This window comes from Lutra lutra, chromosome 9, assembly GCF_902655055.1.
Source record: "Lutra lutra chromosome 9, mLutLut1.2, whole genome shotgun sequence".
Lineage (NCBI taxonomy): Eukaryota > Metazoa > Chordata > Mammalia > Carnivora > Mustelidae > Lutra > Lutra lutra.
Genome location: NC_062286.1, coordinates 99,388,609 through 99,405,317, shown reverse-complemented (window position 1 = coordinate 99,405,317; position 16,709 = coordinate 99,388,609). Strand labels below are relative to the sequence as shown.

Here is a 16,709-nt window from a genome sequence, read left to right as displayed (position 1 = left end):
AGAATTACTCACTGTTGGTGTCCTCCCAGGAGCCCTGTTCTGGTCTCTTCGCTAGAGTGACTTCTCGGTCTTCCTTGCAGCCACTTTGCAAAGTGCTAAGGAGCTACTGTCCTCCCATAAGTGCCCCCCCCAAGCTGGGTAACACCTGACAGCAGATGACAAAGAGGCTCCCATTTTGATGAAGACGTGCTAATATGTCTCTCTCTTCCAATAAATGTGTTCAGGATCAGAATCCGATGGTTGCTGTCCTCCCTCTAGAGATAAAACACCCTTCACCGAGAGGCAAAGGGAACCCCTTAGACCCCACGCACCCCAATTTGTGGAAAAGTGAAACATTCAGTCACCAAACAATGAACTTATATTAGTGTTTGTTTGTTTGTTTGTTTTAACTAAACTAGCTAAACAGAGTAGTTTCCAGTTTATTTCACGTACTCTCTCCCTCCTGGAATACATCCATACCATATCCATATCTGCGGTCCTTATGGTAAGACTTTCCTACTTGGATTCCTTGGCCTGAATCTCTGTAAAGCAGTACATATTCTAAATTGTGCTGTGGTCACTGCTTTCTTTTCTTTCTTTCTTTCTTTTCTTTTTTTTTTTTTGGTCTCTTACCTTCAATTTTTCCCTCCTTTGGCTACCATCTCCAACACACCTGCCTAATGGCTTAAGGTTGTAGAGAAAGGATGACCTCCGTGAGAGACAATCACAAATGAATGTTTGCTTTTCAACCCTGCCTGCAGTGAGGCATTGTGCCATAGTAGGAGGGGGCAGGGGCTTGAGACTCTGACTTCCTGGTTCAGATCCCAGCCCTTCCTGCCAGATTGCTGGCCAGCAAGGGTGACGGTGCCCACCTTATTAGGTCATGACAGGATTGAATGAGATAACCCTTCTGGATCCCCAGATTTGCAGAAAGCGTCAGGTAAATATTTGCTGTTGTGATGAGTGGCAGTCACAGAAGCGTAAGGTAGAGGCAGCCAGGAGGTCATGTCACAGCTCTCAATAGAGACCCCGCAGGTTCATCAACGGTGCTTTAATTCACTCTAGAGTGTGGAAAGAAATTATCCTCTGGTTTGACTCCTTCTTACTTGTCTTCTGGTTCATTGCTTCTATAGAAAAAAATTGGTTTCACTCCGGTGTGGCCTGTGAATGTGAAGCTAAATTTGATGATGGTCCAACAACTGAGAGCTGTTCTGGAGAATAAAATAATCACGACTCATCCAGAATTGGCCTGTAGGCTGAATGCAAGGTGTATCTTGCAGCAGTGAATCAAAGTGGATAATTTGTACTATACTCTCTTGTTTTTTAATTTGTATTTAAGTTATATATGCACAGAGCTTAGAGAGCCAACCAGTTTTAAAAAGCTTATTGTGAAAGCTCTTTTTTCCAGTCTACCAGCACCATTTCCCTCTCTTCTGACACAACTACATTTTTTAGATGACGTATACTGGACACACAAGGTTACGTTGGTTTTAGGTATCCAGCATCAAGACTGGTGGTCTTCCAGTAGCTTTTTGAGAAGGGATACATAGAAAGTAAAGGTTTTGAGACAATTACACCTTTGTTTTTATTCTTCTCTCACTCTTAATGAATAGTTTGGTTGGGCACAGAATTTCAGGCTGAAATAATTTTCCTAATTTTAAAGGCGTCACTCCATTGTCTTCTCATTCCCAGTGCTTTTGTTGAAAAATAAAATGTCATTCTGGCTTTGATCCTCTGTATGTAATCCCATTTTTCTCTTTCAGGTGGCTTCTAGGACCTTTTTTTTTCTTTGTGCCAGGATTCTGAAAATTCATAATGATATACTTCGGTGTACATCTTTTTTTTTTTTTTTTTTTTTTTTTTTGGTCCATTGTGCTGAACACTCAGGGGGCCATTCTACTCAGAAAATGCACATGCTTAACTTCTGGGAATTTTAAAAAATATTATTTGATTATTTTCTCTCTCTTATTTTCTGGAACTTCTGTCTTCAAGTGCCAGGTTTCCTGTTTCTCTTAAGGTGAGGGAGGTATAGTCACTGGTTTGCTTGAAGTGAGGGAAATAATTTGTGGGTTATATTTTCAAATATTCTTTCAGTTATCCTGGCTTCAGACCCTCCTTCACCCCTACGTCTAGAGCTTTGCCCACTGCCACCTGAGTATTCCATAATTCTTCTGCTTTCCAGCATCTGGAACGCTTGGGTGGCTCAGTTGGTTAAGCATCTGCCTTCTGCTCAGGTTATGATCCCAGTGTCCTAGGATCGGGCGCACATCGGGCTCCTGGCTCAGTGGGGAGTCTGCTTCTCCCTCTGCTTGCTGTTCCCCCCAACTTGTGTTCACTCTCTCTCTCCCCACCTCTCTGACAAATAAATAAAATTTTTGATAAGCCCTTACATTCTCTTTTCCTTGGGGGTTTATGTCTTGTTAAAAAGAAAAAAAAAACCTTTACTATTATATTATTTTGGTGTAACAAGAGCAAAGGTCATGGGTATGTATCTAGTCTGTTATCTTAAACTAAAAGCCCAAGAGATTTTTTTAAGGCAGTTCAGAATTGATATTTGCCATATGTTTTATGTCCATTTTCCTAGCCATCTGATGCTGAATAAATATTCACAACCTTTTATGACCTGCTGGAAAATGGACGGTCCAGTCCAATGTAAGCTATTCTATAGATGACCACGGATTCTAATAGCATACACTACAAGGAGAGAGCATGATAAGAGGGTAAAGAATACTTTACATTTGTTCCAAAGTGATTTCTGTGGCATGAGCCCTCTTCTTGACAACCCCATTGTCTGTAACTTAGATCTGCTAGTACAAGACCTAATAAGGCAAAATCAGCAACAGAAAAATACTTAAGTGTCCCTATAACAAATGGAAGAATGTGTTCATGGAAGGAGACCTCATTACTCATTTATGGTTCTATTTAAGTCCTATCTTTCATGTTATTTGAATCCAGAAGGCCTTTTCTGGTTTGACTTTGCCTGATCTTTTCTTTATAGACTGACACAGTTGTCAGGGAGAGAAAAGACTCCAAATGTTGCCTTGTCCCCGAAACCTTTTTTCCCTTTGTCTTTAGTGCAGCATGTGGCTGTCATTGGCCCAGCCAACAGCTGATATTTGCTGTGTCCTTCTTCACTTACAAGGCCAAGGGCAAAGGCAGCTAGACAGGTCCTGCGGCCGAGGGGTGCTTGACACTTGTCTAGGGAGGTGGGAAGGAGTTGTGAGGGACAGGCAAGAAGCACTTCCAACCCCTCTCTGTAGACGCTCCCACCCTTCTTTGTGAGAGTCTGCCAAAATGGACCCACTCCGCAAAGTAAAGAAAGAAATAACAGATATCCCTCAAAAGGTGATTTGGAAGGACTTACCAAGGAGAAATGACTCTTCCTCCAGAACAGGGATCTTAACCTGGCATCTGCAGCTCCCCCCTTCCCAGCAGCCTCTCCTCCCCACAGCCCAGCCCGGCTCCATTGCCCCCCTTTGTCTCATCCAGGGGCCTCCCCCTGTAAGAAGTCTGGACACAGCAGGCCAGGCCTGTCATAGCCTCCAGCAGTGTGTCTCCTGGCCTCATCATGGCAGAGCCATCCTATCCTTAAAGGGACATTGTCCAACTGCTAAGAATAACATTTTCTCCAGATAAATATGCAAATCAGTGTTTTAAAAAAATCTGATCAAATCAGGAGTCAGGTGCCCACAAGGACAGGCATATAGTAGAGGTGAGAGGAGGTGGCTGAAGAGGCCCCTTGTGAAGGGCAACGGCTGTCCAGCCCTGGGTTCATTCCATGAGCCCAGGCTGCAGCAAACATGAGAGCCTTGACAAGGACACAAGGTGGGTGGCTCCTTCATCCCCTTGTCATGAGGAATGCTAAGGCTGGTGGGTTCCTGGGAGACACAGGTCTTTGACTCTGCTTTGCTGAGCCTTCCTCGTGCTGCCCAGCAGCCTGGGGCATGTCCACCCTCCCTCCTTCACAGGGGTCAGACCCAAAACGTGGTTGGGTGGCCCTCCTACATTCCCCCCAGCTGCCTCCCCGTTTTCTCTTATGAGTGCCTTCCCCTCATAAAACTGTTGCAGGTTTAATCCCTTCTTGGAATTTGTCTTTCAGAAGATCCAAACTAATACACCCAAAGGCCTTCCATAAATTCATACCTGCAGGCAGATTGACTGGGGTCAGCCCAGGAGACAGAAATACTAAGTTGTGTTCCCGGTTTATCACTGGCGAGAGCCACCAGAAGCCATGCTTTCTCCTTTTGCACCGTCGAATATCCTGACTGTTACTGTCTTCTCTTTTCATTCAGGTTGTGGCTCTTTCCTCCTGGTGCCTGCTGAGGGATTCAATTTACTACACGCTGTCTGTGGTGGCGCTCATCGTGGTAAGTGTGTGACACACCCCTCATCTGAGTCCCCTTGCCATTCGACTCTTAACTCATCCTTTTCATTACTTGGGATTATGTGCAGCTCCCCTGCATGGAGCAAGTTCAAGGTCTCTGGTGACAAAGAAGCAAACAGATGTCTATGCATGGAGGTGGCTTCTCTTTCTTCCAGCTCCTTTGATCACCCAGAACCCCAGTGTGATAGTTTGGTGCGCAGAACAGGAGTGTTGACTCTGGTTACCTGATTCCATGCGAGTCCTCTGCTGTTTTCCTGGGACCCCCTGACCATTCCCTCTCACTTTCTCATGGGCTCTTCTGGAACTCTCTTCGGTGTCAGTGTGCCCTGTCCCCAGGTCCCCAGTGACCTTAGTTCCCCCTCTCTGTATGCCCTCCCAGGACACCTCCCATGGCCATTACCACCTTTGTGCTAACACCTCTACACTGTATTTTTGGCAATGGCATCTCTCTGAGGTCCAGTCACAGAGAAGCCCCTCTCTACTGGACATCTTCCTATCCCAAACTCAACATGTCTCTAAACTTACTGTGACTTCCCCAAGACTGGACGCTCTTTCTGTATTTCAACCCCCATTTCTCTCCTAGCCACCCAACCTGTGGATGATACTAAGTTGACCTTTCTCCCAATTCCACCATACCCATTTCGCTTCATTTTAGATTTTCATCTTGTAAAAATCTCCCCAGTGTGTCCCTTCATAGCCCATTTTAGTTGAGGGTTTTTATGTCTTTGGCCGGAACTGATGGCCTGCCGCGGGTCAGTATGACAATGAGAAGCATCACTGCCCCCCCCTTCCCTCCTTTCCCAGTCAGTCCTCAGAGCTGTCCCAGTGGTAGCTCTACAAAGAACAGCCTTGTGCCTCCTTGTCACCTGTGGGGACAAATCCAAACCCCCCACTTGGCTAGCCAAGTCATCCAGAAGAAGGGTGGTGGTGAATCAGAAACACACTGAAATGGGAGTTAGGGCATCTGACTCCTAATCGTGGTCCCCTCCCTCTGGCTAGCTCTGGTTCTTGAAAGTTACTGTTTCAAAAGGCATGGCTTGCGGACACGATAAATAGATGCAACCCTCTGTTTTGCCAAATTTCGCAAAGAGATGACCATTCCCAGAAAGACGAGGTTATGAGATGGAAAACAAAAGCTGAGATTTCCCCGGAGCACAGACTCAGCATGTCCACTCCCAACAGTGAATTGCCTACACTGGCTTCTTTTTCTGTTCTCAGCACAGACACCTCCTGGACTCTGGGTGAAATAACTTGTCTTCAGTCGGATTTACCTGAATATGCCCAGGATTTTTTTTTTAATGTAATTGTTATTATGATGTGTGAGGAAGTAAAGAGTTTTGCTTCCTTGGGCTGCAGGGGACACTCACCCAAGTGGGGTCTTTGGGCAAAGCTGTCCTCTACCCAGCATGTGGCCCATGAATCGCAGAGCTGAGCCCACTGGACACCCAGGCTGCCGCAGCTCTGTGTTTCCTTCATATAGCAACAAGATGCAAAAGCCAGTAATTCTCTGCCATTCCCTGCAGATTTGGACTGTGTATTTACAGCCCAGATGTGAAGACTAGAGTTTTCTGATTTGAGAAAAATTACATTTCTCCACTGTTAGGAAGCAATAGCAGAGAAAAGCTTGAGTCCTTAGGGTTTGGTCTTGGTTCTTCTTATTTTTACCGGTGTTCCCACCAACTTCTGTATGCCCTGGAAACACCCAGCATGCTGATGGAAAGAGCGCAACCCAGAGATCTTAATCCAGTAAGCTCCAGGGCAGGACGCAGGAACTTTCACTGCAGCCAGGACCCGCCCTGCCCCTCAGACGATTCTAATGCACCACACTCACTTCGGGGAAACTCAAGAGCAAATACAGTGAAACACCACTTCCTTGGGATAGTCCACCTGCTGCCTGGAGATGACCGCTTCCGGAGGAAATGTTGAGTTTCTCTAACACGAAGCAGGATGACTGCTTATTTGGTTGGATTGCCGATGGCTGTTCATTCTCAGGATCATTTTCAAATGAGACCTGAAACCGGGGTGAGGAGAACAGTCTTCCATACAGAAGTCCAGCATTTAGCAAAGTGCATTTCTCAACAACCCCAGATCTGTCCCATGGACCAGCCCCAGGCTGCTGCTCACCACAGCTGCTGTTTGTTTTCGTCAGGGTGTTCTAGTCTCCTCTTTCTGTGTTTTCCCCAAATGTCATGGTAAAAAAAAATCACTTTTCTTCTGGCCTTCTTTATAGAATATTAGGCTTCTCTATAGGACCCTGCAGTGGGGCAGGACCCTTAAAATTCCTGTATTTAAAAGCCTTCCTCCTAGCCACAAATAATTGCCAACTATCCGTACAATTTAACTATTAGGGTTTTTTGTTGTTGTCGTTTTTTAACCCTCTCCCCCTTTTATGGTTCTGAACTGTTCAGAAGACAGAATTGCGGGTCTCCGGAGGTGATGCGGTAAAGATCTTGTTCACCCACAGGACAGTCCAAACTAAGCGGGTGCATGAGAATCACCTAAGTGGGACCAGATGTTGCTTCTTTGTACATCCCTGTGAGAGGCCCTACAGCCCCTACAGCCCCGGGCAGAGGAGCCCCAAGAATGAACCATGGGGGCCTGGGGACCCAGAGAACAAGGGAGACAATTTGGGAGGGATGCTCGTGTTGCTGGGCTAGGAGCGCACAGACAGTCGCGATTACCTGGGTCTGTAGCAGGTTTGAGCTGGAGAAGACCAGAAGGCAAACACACGCTGAAACCAACAGAACTTAAGACCATTAACTTAGAGATAAGGGACTTTTTCCCTTGGGCATTTGGGTTTCACCTACCTTAGCTCTGTGCTATTTTCTGGTGGGTTTGATGTTGTGGTTTCAGGGACAAAGCAGAGGAAATTAGGAACGTGTTACTGTCAAAAGCAGTTATGATATCAAAAACATGTAGTGTGTGTCTCTCTGCCCTTCCTGCCCCATCAGGCGTCCCCCCACACACACACTTGGCCCTGGCGACGTCCTATACAGCAAAGCCTCACTCCTTGGAGAAGCTGAACGTGGCCCAGCAGGCTCGCCCCATGATTCAAGACTATCACTGCAAGACAAGTGTCACCTTTGAGGTCCCAAAAGCATTCCGGGCTCTTTGGAGCATGTCCTTGCGTGCGTCTACCCAGCAGATAGTCTCCACAGCCTTGCAGACCCTCTTGCTTCTTCTCTCCCATTTGATTAACTCACCACCACCAATGTCCACCACCACAGACAGCTCTGCCTAGCCCTACCCTTTCTCCAAATTCCAGCAGGCCCCACAGCCTCTTTTATTGAAATGTTACTGTAATTTACATAATCATGTAATTACATAATGCAAATGATTCATTACATCCTCAGTCTAACAGCTGCCCTAAAAAGGAATACTTTATTTTTACTCTTCATCTCCGCTTTGAGATGGGTTTGTGAGCAATAGGAGAAGGAAGCCTCCTGGGGGAGTGGATAGGCCTTGGAGACAGGTCCGGATGTCTGAACTGGCTCTCAGATCCAGAGTCAGGAGTGCTACGTGCCTGGAGAGGGGCCAGGTGGGCCGCTGGCACCAGCTGGGGGCCCTCGGGGCCCCCTGAGCACGGGCACAGCAGCAAGGCCCCTCCGAGGTAACACTTCTCTCTCTTCCTCCGGGGCTACTTGCAGATCCCCCCTCTCGATGGGATTTTGTGGGGATAGAGACAATTCAGCTGATCCAGTCACTGGAGATGGCCTGGGTGGCACTGTCCAGTGGTGTAGCCAGTGGGCACACGTGACTATTAAGCTCTGGGAAATGCAGGAAATGAAACCAAGGAACTGAAGTTTAGTTAATTGAAATTTATGTAGCCTCATGTGGCTAGTGCCTACCATACCGGAGAGCACAGTTGGTAGAGAGCAGATCCATCCAGAGAAAATATATACACGTTGCCCCAGGCATCCTTGAGTTTTAACCTGCATAGACTCAGTACTTCCTACAGGACTAGGTACTACACTGGGTCTGTCCATGAAGAATTTCCAGTTCAATACTCACGACTCTGCAAGCTAGCTAATTGCATGAGTCCCATTTTGTAGATGGCAAAACTGAGGCCCCACTTTCAGGGATTTGCTTAGGGTTGGGGAGTTGCAGGTGTCTAAGATGATACTTCTCCACCCTCTCCCACCCCCTAAGTCCTGGCAAAGAATTCAGATTTCCCCCTCCCATAAAATCCACCTCTTCATCCTTGAAATCATCCTGATTGTCCCTCACCAGCTATGCAGTCATCCACTAGAGAGGTATGCATGCCTGCTGCTCTTACTTCACATTCTTAGACTGAAAGGAACAGCTCCTGCCTTCCCTCTCCTGATTGCTTATTTCTTAAGACAGCTGATCATAAATGATCCAGAATCTTCTTCTGTCACCCTATCTGTGAGGGAAAAGACATCTCACACTAGTTGATTGATGACTGTCGTTTTCCCCTGCCTCCATGCTGGCCTCCAGGGCCCTGCCCGTCTGGCTTCCTGTCCTCCCTCCTCGGACCCCTTCCTTGCAGGGAGGTAGCTTCTTCTCTCCAGTTCAGCAACACTGAGGCTCTTACACTCATGGTACCCTTGTTACATCTCAGCTCTCCTTCTGGGAAAGCGAGAACTGACCACGGTGGCTAGAAGATTGTCAGAGGGAATGAATGTGAGACTTTTTTAAGTTCCTTAAACAAATCAACTCTGGTCATACAAAGGGTTGCCTGCCACTGGTCATACATTATCGCTGCCACTGAGAGGAATAAGGGCGTGCTCTAAAGGTTCCTGGGGTATACCAGGAAGCTGGGTCTCCCTTGTGCTTGGTCCTAGAGCAGGGACATGGATCAGCCAGACTATGGGATGCACAGAGGACCCTCTTCTCTTTCACAAGGAAAACGAATTGGAAGTTTCAGTTATGTGCCTGTGTTTGGTTTTGCACTGCTCAGCAAACAGAGCCCTTTTGGTTTGGCAACTATCCTCCCCTGTATCCTAAATCCATCCCATTATCTGCTTTCCTTCCTTCCATAGCCTGCTTCTGCATATTTACATGAGATGACCAGCTCTGTTCAAGCCCTGCCTTGACGAAGTCCTTATTTCCTACACTCCTGCAGCCCCCACCACTGTTGTGGGCCTGCTAGAGATCCGGAGGTCGAAAATCCCGTTTAACTTTCAAGTGTGGGGGCGCCTGGGTGGCTCAGTCATTAAGTGTCTGCCTTTGGTTCAGGTCATGATCCCAGGAATCCTGGATCAAGCCCCACATCAGGCCCCCTGCTCAGTGGGAGCCTGCTTCTCCCTCTCCACTCCTCTTGCTTGTGTTCCCTTTCTCACTATGTCTCTCTCTGCCAAATAAATAAAATATTTTAAAATTAAAAAAAAAAAAAACTTTCAAGTGTAAACCATACTGGTGCTTAACAGCCACTTTCCAATGCATTCCATTGGATTCCTCTCCTCAGAAGGAACGCCATCTGCACCCCCTGTCCCCGTTTGGCCACAACTCCTGAGGGAGCCTCCATGCTGTTGAGTGAGAAGTGGAGGGAGTGGGGTGCATTTTCCATTTCCAGCTAGGGAGGGAAGATTTTTCAGGATTTTAGTGTCTTGAAAGAGAATAGTGGTGTTGATTTTCTCCTGTTACTTTCGCTGTTAAAATTCTAATGGCGCCAGTGATGATAGCACAAGCTATGGAAATTTTAAGTTCTTCAGTGCGGCTGCTTCTGCTCCGTGGTTACGGCTTAGAGTAAGCTGCTCCATGGACTGACATGCAATGTGGGGACAGCCACCTGTCTCCCTGCTCAGAAGCCAGCCCGGCTGTCTGCTGCCCACACACCTGGGCGATTCCTGGCCCTTGTTTTCCCCGCTCTTCTGCTTTGAGCATGCCACTTCCTTCGTATTTCCCTGGGATGCTCTGTCATCCAGGGATTCACCTGCCTGATGTAAGCCTGTCTCTCTCAGAAGAATTCTAGAGCAGACACCAGGGCTGAAAGCTGGTTTCCATGGTACCCAACTGTTTCTCTGAGGCCTGAAGGAAAAGAGTGGTTTGGGGTTTTTGTTTTTTGTTTTTTTGTTTTTTGTTTTCACATTCGTTCATATATGTTCACATTTAGCTGGTCTGTGGAACACGTGGAAAGCTTAAGGGCGAAGCCAGAGGTAGCTTCGGATGAACCACACTGGAGTCAGAGAGCAGGTCCCCTGACCCACTGTGTGCAGCAAATCTGGGGCTCAGATACTGGTTTGCACCACCCACATGTGGTCACAGGAGGTAGCCGCAAACACAAGCAGCAAAGCACGAAGGGCTGCTTTCCCAAGCAAGACTTGTTTTCAGAAACCCAACTGGGGGTAAGAGTGAGTCAGTTCCGAAGGCCACACAGCAGGTCCCTCAAAGGCCACATGTCCTAGGGTTTGAGTGGTGGGATGAGTTGAGGGACCTGCCTGTCCCCAACTCAGAACGCATCCTGCCTCCAGAACAGCGGAAGACTCCGTTAGGAAGCCCTCTGTCTTGAGTTGTTTACCCTCCTCCCAGGAGGTTTAATGGAGCCTTGAAACGGACTTGATCTGACTTCCTTCCAACCCCCCCTCCCTGCCTTGGCAGAGTGGACAGGCAGCGGGTAGGACGTGAGCACCACCTAGTGGTGACCGGGTGGAAGTGGGAGCACGATTTCTTGTTTCCAAGTACCTATATAAATTATTTCAGGGAGTTTTCTACCCTAGTAAGGTAGTTGTTTCATCTTATTTTACCCACAGATAGAACATGGAAATACAGAAGGATATGCAGTATTTGTCTTAAGAATATAAAATAAAATAAAACGGAATAAAATGAAATAAGATACCTGTTGGGAAAGTAACAGATCCATTCCCTGAAACCATCAGCGGCATCAAGTGAGAAAGTTGCCTGTCCTTGTCATTTTAGGACTTTTCAGACAGAGCAATTCCAGCACTCTGTCAGGGTGGTCCAGGAACTAGAGGGAATATGCTGTGAGCAGTGTCGATTTCCTTATTTTCAGTCTTCTGAGTGGGGGATAGTCCCTGGCCCAGCCTCATCCAGGTGCCGCCAGCAAGGTCCAGAGTTATTCGTAACTCACCGTCCACCTCCTTTCCCACCACCAACATGCCTGTTCCATGTAGGTTAAAGGCCTGGCTTCTATTCCTTTTCTCTGTTTTACTGTTCTTTTTCCTGAGTCCTTTCATTTTTCCACCCAGCCCTCTAAAAGAAGTCAGATGAATCCCAGGCAATGTTTGCTCATTAGGCACCGGGCATCTGAGGTCTCCTGGCCACAAGTGGTCAGTGAGGGGGTATCACTGCTTAATTATCTGGAGGCTTCCAGATCACCTCCATCTGTTAGGACTCCTAGCAAGACCATCGGCCTCTCTCCTTGTCTGCCTCCCTCAAACCCATTCCCACCCCCGACCTCCCAGGCCACCCCCAATACCTTAACATCAGGCTCATGATGTCCTTAGTTGTGCATCTAGTCCAGACCTCACTACTCCCTGATGTATTGTGTTCTCTGTAAATCCCATTCTCATTTTGGGATCCTTTGCACAATTCCGCCTATGCTTCTTTTTCCCCATTAATATGATCACTGAAATAATCGTTAAAGACCTATTGATCTGTGCCGCCACAAGTCACTCAGATGGCACAGAATAAGGGCCTCCTGAAAGCTGCTTTTCTGTTATGCCTTCCCTTTTGTCTTTCAGACAAAAATTAAATTGGCGCTTTAATAAACTCTACCAGTATCTTGTGCTCTCCTGAGTGACGAGCATTGATTGCTCCAGCACTGATACTAAATTAACTTCAATTAATAGAAACATTTCCCAACTTAAATCATTTGTTCTGTTCCCTGATTTCTTGACAATGGATTTTTTTTTTTTTTTTAAGCCAGTGTTGGTACAGAAGAATCTGTGAATGCCTTCTGGGGTGGACTGCAGACCACCCAGCCTGGATTGCAGGATGGTTTCCTTTATTTCTTTAATTCTCTTCCCTTTCCACTTTGACATTTTCATCCAAATGTCAACCTGTTGAATCTGATCACAAGAGTCACAAAGCTGCTGAAGCCAACATCTTCTTCAGTGTCTTGTCAGGAAGTGTGAGCTACAAATAAGTGGGGCCCCTTTGTTCTCATCTTCTCTTTGCGCCTTTGGGATAATTGGAGAGAAGTCCTTTCCGGTGCCTTCAGAGCCGCACCTGTTCGGCTGTGCAGTTTTCTCTGCGTGTCTCACAAATGCTGCTTATTATCCTCTCTCGGGACGGAAGTGATGCCCGTGTCTTCTGTTGGGTGTACCATCTCCATGCAGTAATGACCCCTTGCACCCAGAGGTTTCTGCCTTGGAGTCTGTCTTGGAGGGCCACAGACCCCCGGGAAAAAAGCGCTCAGAGCTGGTGGTACCCTGAGCAGTCATATCCCATGAAAGTGTAAAGAGCGAGCGATGAAGCAACCCTTAGCTTCCTTTTCAACAGTGCACCTTCCAGGGAAGGAAATGTGTCATGGAAAGAAGACTTAAGAACCCGGTCTGAGTTCTAGAACCAACTCTGCAGCTAATTGCACACCTTCAGCTCTTTGAACACCCAAAATTCCTTGTGTTCTCTTGGATCCATTTCCCCGTATAAATCAAAGGGCCAGGGTGACACCACCACTCTTTCCCCCAAAGTGAGAAGTGATTTGGGCTCTGGCCTAAGTGAATTCAAACGTTGCTGTGCTTTCCCTTTGGATCCTAGCTGATCCGGGGGGGACACCTCCATTTGGCACTGGTCCATCTTTCCAGCCACCTCTGACCCTCGCGAATCTCCTTGGAACGAACGGGCAGGCCCATGGCCCAGGGCACGGGCAGCCTGCGGTGCCCCCCGGGGCTTGTAGTCACTGAGCTGATTTCCCACCCTTTGCACAGGGCGGCAAGCCGAGCGGAATCTCTGCTTCTGGTTGTGATGCAGAGTTTCCTTTGAAAATGAACTCTTTTAAGGAAACAAGCAAAAAAGTAGGTCAACCAAAAGAAAAACGTTGAGTACAAAGAAGTCTGAGGGCTTGCCTAAAAGCTGGAAGGCGCTGTAGAGAGCCCCGAGACATGCAAACGTCTTACAGGCGGCCCCCAGTTGCTGATGTTTGGAAGCACCTGCCAGGCTACCCTAGCCCCTTCCGGATCTAAAATTCGACAGCGCCTCGTGCTCCGCACAGAAAGGTGGTCATGCTTCCCTGTCTGTCCACCGCTGGACAGAAGTTGCAAAAAGGAAGGGATGACCCGGTGCTTCTCCCCTCGGCAACATGCCGCCCCAGCCTGCCAACAACACCTCCTTCCACTAACTTTAGCAGGAAGCGGAACCAGCACAGAGGGAAGTTGGTCGGCAGATCCTCGGTGTTGCAGGCCAGTCCCAGGCTGATTCCTGCCAAACTGGCTACGCGGGTGGGTGACGCGCATGCGTGTGCGTGCAGACCTCGCGTGTGCGCGCGCACATGTGTGTGCATGTCTAATTGTCCTTTGTATTTATTTATTTTTTTTTTTACAGTTCATTTATGATGAACAAGTTTCCTGGTAAGTACCTCCTTTTCCCTTCCAGTTCCCCCTGGCTGTATGGCGGAGGCGAATATATATTGAAGACTAGAGTCAGGGTTGAAGAAAGAAAGGGGAATGTCCTGGCAGCTTGGAACAACTAGCCCTCCTTGGGACCCCCCTGTGGACCTTAACAAAGACATTAGATCAGCTTTCACAGAGCAGAGACCTTCCTCACCCCCCCCCACCCCACCCCTCCGGGGCCGGGGGTGGTGGCCTTCCATTTGGGATGATAATATCCCATTGTCTTTGTCATCCAGGTGAGAGGGGGTGATTTAAAGGGGCTTTCTGCAGTCAGCCATTTCCTGGTCCTTACAAATCTTGTGCAGACTGTGTTGGCATATTCCAAATACCATGTGTGTTTCAGGAACCAGAGATGGAGGCACTTCTGTTGTCTTTTACCCATTAAAGTTCTATTTGACATTCAAGACTATCTTAGATCTCTGAAAAATCAGTGATTTTTTTTTTTCTTAATGGATAACAAAGCTTTAGCCAGGTTACATCAATGAGAACATTTACATTTGGGCCAACTATGCATCATTTCTCAGGTGAGTTTTGAGCAAGTCAGTTATGTTTGGAATGGAAATAGAAATTGAGTGTGTTGTGCATTCTTGTTATGTTATTCTCGAATATTTGATCTGTAGATGTAGAGAAACATGAAATAGCATCTGTGGGATAGTGTGACAGCCTAGCTAGTAGGCCAACTAGGTAAGCAGACCAACTTTTATGGTATTATTTAAAGCTTAGAATGAGCTTTTGGCATATGAGCAGAGCCGTTTGTGGGAGTGACATCTCTTTGTCTTAGGATCTCTGATTTTCAGAATTTGGGCATGGCAGAGGAGCTTGCCCCATTGATGGTAAATGTGATTCACCGTGCCAGGGTGTTAAGTGTAGTTTTGCCAACTCTCTTTCCTCTGTCCAGGAGGGGTAGGAAGGAGACTGCTAGGAGAACATGCTTTAAGGCACACCATTTTTATGTCAACGCATAAGAAATAAGAAGGTCTTCTTTGAGAAGCCAAGACCAGCAGGCTAAAAGGGATTAAGATGTCTGGGAGCACCTCAGGTCAGTGGTCAGGAAGAGCCTCTTCATGGGATTTGTCTGGACGAGGTATCCAAGCATAGTGGTGACATCTTCTTCCCATGTTCTTGGGGATGGAGTGCAGCACAAGAAAACTTGCAAAACTATTCTTACTCCAAATGATGGCACACTTAGCACGACCCCCACTCTACCTTACCAAATACTAGGTGCTTAAGTGTTGCTCAGTGTTGCTGCTCTTAGCTCACAACACTGCCATAAAGATAAGTTATGATTGCATTCGATCTCAGGAATTTTTCTGCTGTTTTTGCACGGAAAACCTTAAGAAAGTATAGCTATGGGTGGATTACTGTTGGTTTTTCTTAGAGAGAGCTCTCTTTTCTCTAGCCTCCCTGGCTTTGCTATGAAAGCGGGCCTATTTCAGTCCTTACCCTCAAAATGTCTTAGGATCTTTCAGATAGTGTGAAGCAAGAAAGAGAGAGGCTGTTTCCTCTACATTCCAAAAGCCAGATCTCCTGTGGATGTTATGAGGTTAGAACCCTGGGCCTGCACTGAAGGGCTCAGATCCTGAGGCCCTCAGGCCCTCAGTGTGAGCACCGAGGCTCCCACATGGAGAAGGAGACAGGAAGGCTGTGAAAGAATGAGTTGCAAATTCCCAAGTATGTTTGGTTCCAGCCTGGGCTGGGTTAGAATCCTAGCTCATGCACAGGAGTAGCTGCAGGGAAGAACAAGGGGGAGGCTTCATGGCACCAGGACATCATTCGCAGACTGCTAACCTGTTACGTAATTATTGTTATGTGGATGGGCTAATGGAGAACATTCTCCACGTGAGTGAGGCCAAGAGATTCAAGTCTGCGCCACTGGACCATAACTGCTCTGGGACTTCCAGGGATCTTAGCTCCTCATTTAAATGCAAAATATATTGAACTTTAAGGTATTTTTTGCTGTCCATCAAAAATATTGGGTATTTTTCATACCCAACCAACAACAAGCATTTGTTTTGCTGAAAGGATGTGTCTAGGTGCTGACTTCTCTCATTTCTCCCTTTAATATCAGATTCTTCAACCTGTGCAATTAGAACACAGCAATACTTCACGAATGCCTTTAACAGTGAATTCTATTCCTTGTTGTAGAAAACTCCATCATGTCCGACTGAGTTCAAGGGAGGTAACCAGTTCATCCCAAATCCTCAAAAGGAAACTAATTTCAGTTGTGTGTCTTCTGAAACAAGAGTACTCTGTAGGACTAAAGGAGCCTTGTGAAGTACAATATGTAGGGGTAGCCCTTCCCCATCATCCACAGCTTAGATGCCTCTACCACTCCTGAATCAGCATTCTGCAACAGATCTCAAGCAGCCAAGAAAGGGCAGGCAGAAGGTTTTTACAGTGGAAAACCAGCTCTAGTGGGTTAAAGAATCAGTGGTTTATTTTTCTTACATAACAAGTACCCTAGCTGTTGGTGGTATGATGCCTCCGCATTTCTCTTGGCCTTTCCCTCATGGTCTCAAGAGGACTGCTGTTGTCTCAGGCATTGAGTTTGGATTGAAGGCAAGAAGGAGGAAGCAGGAAGAACACCTTTCCTCCTTGTACCTCTTTGGTCCCAGCTGGGTCTACGTTGACCAATAAATGGCCAGGCAGAATAGAATTACAACTCTAGACAGATCATTGTTTATCCTAGAAGTGGGTCCACTCTCCTGCAGATCCAGGGGTCCTCATTTGCTATCTCAACCTCATAGACTCTCGTTAGCAAGCAAGAGGCAGGCGAATATATGTTTGATGCTTTTCAGTTAGATAACTACCTC

The 16,709-nt window shown here is 47.0% G+C and overlaps 1 protein-coding gene across 1 annotated transcript in view; it reads left to right on the top strand.

Annotated features, from left to right (window-relative positions):
* The window catches only part of SLC24A3 (solute carrier family 24 member 3), a 500,867-nt gene that overhangs the window by 425,719 nt on the left and 58,439 nt on the right, over nucleotides 1–16,709 (top strand). The window contains exons 7-8 of the mRNA XM_047746163.1: nucleotides 4,272–4,346; nucleotides 13,829–13,854. Coding sequence (XP_047602119.1) covers nucleotides 4,272–4,346; nucleotides 13,829–13,854 — 101 coding nt within the window. The remainder of the gene's footprint in view (nucleotides 1–4,271; nucleotides 4,347–13,828; nucleotides 13,855–16,709) is intronic.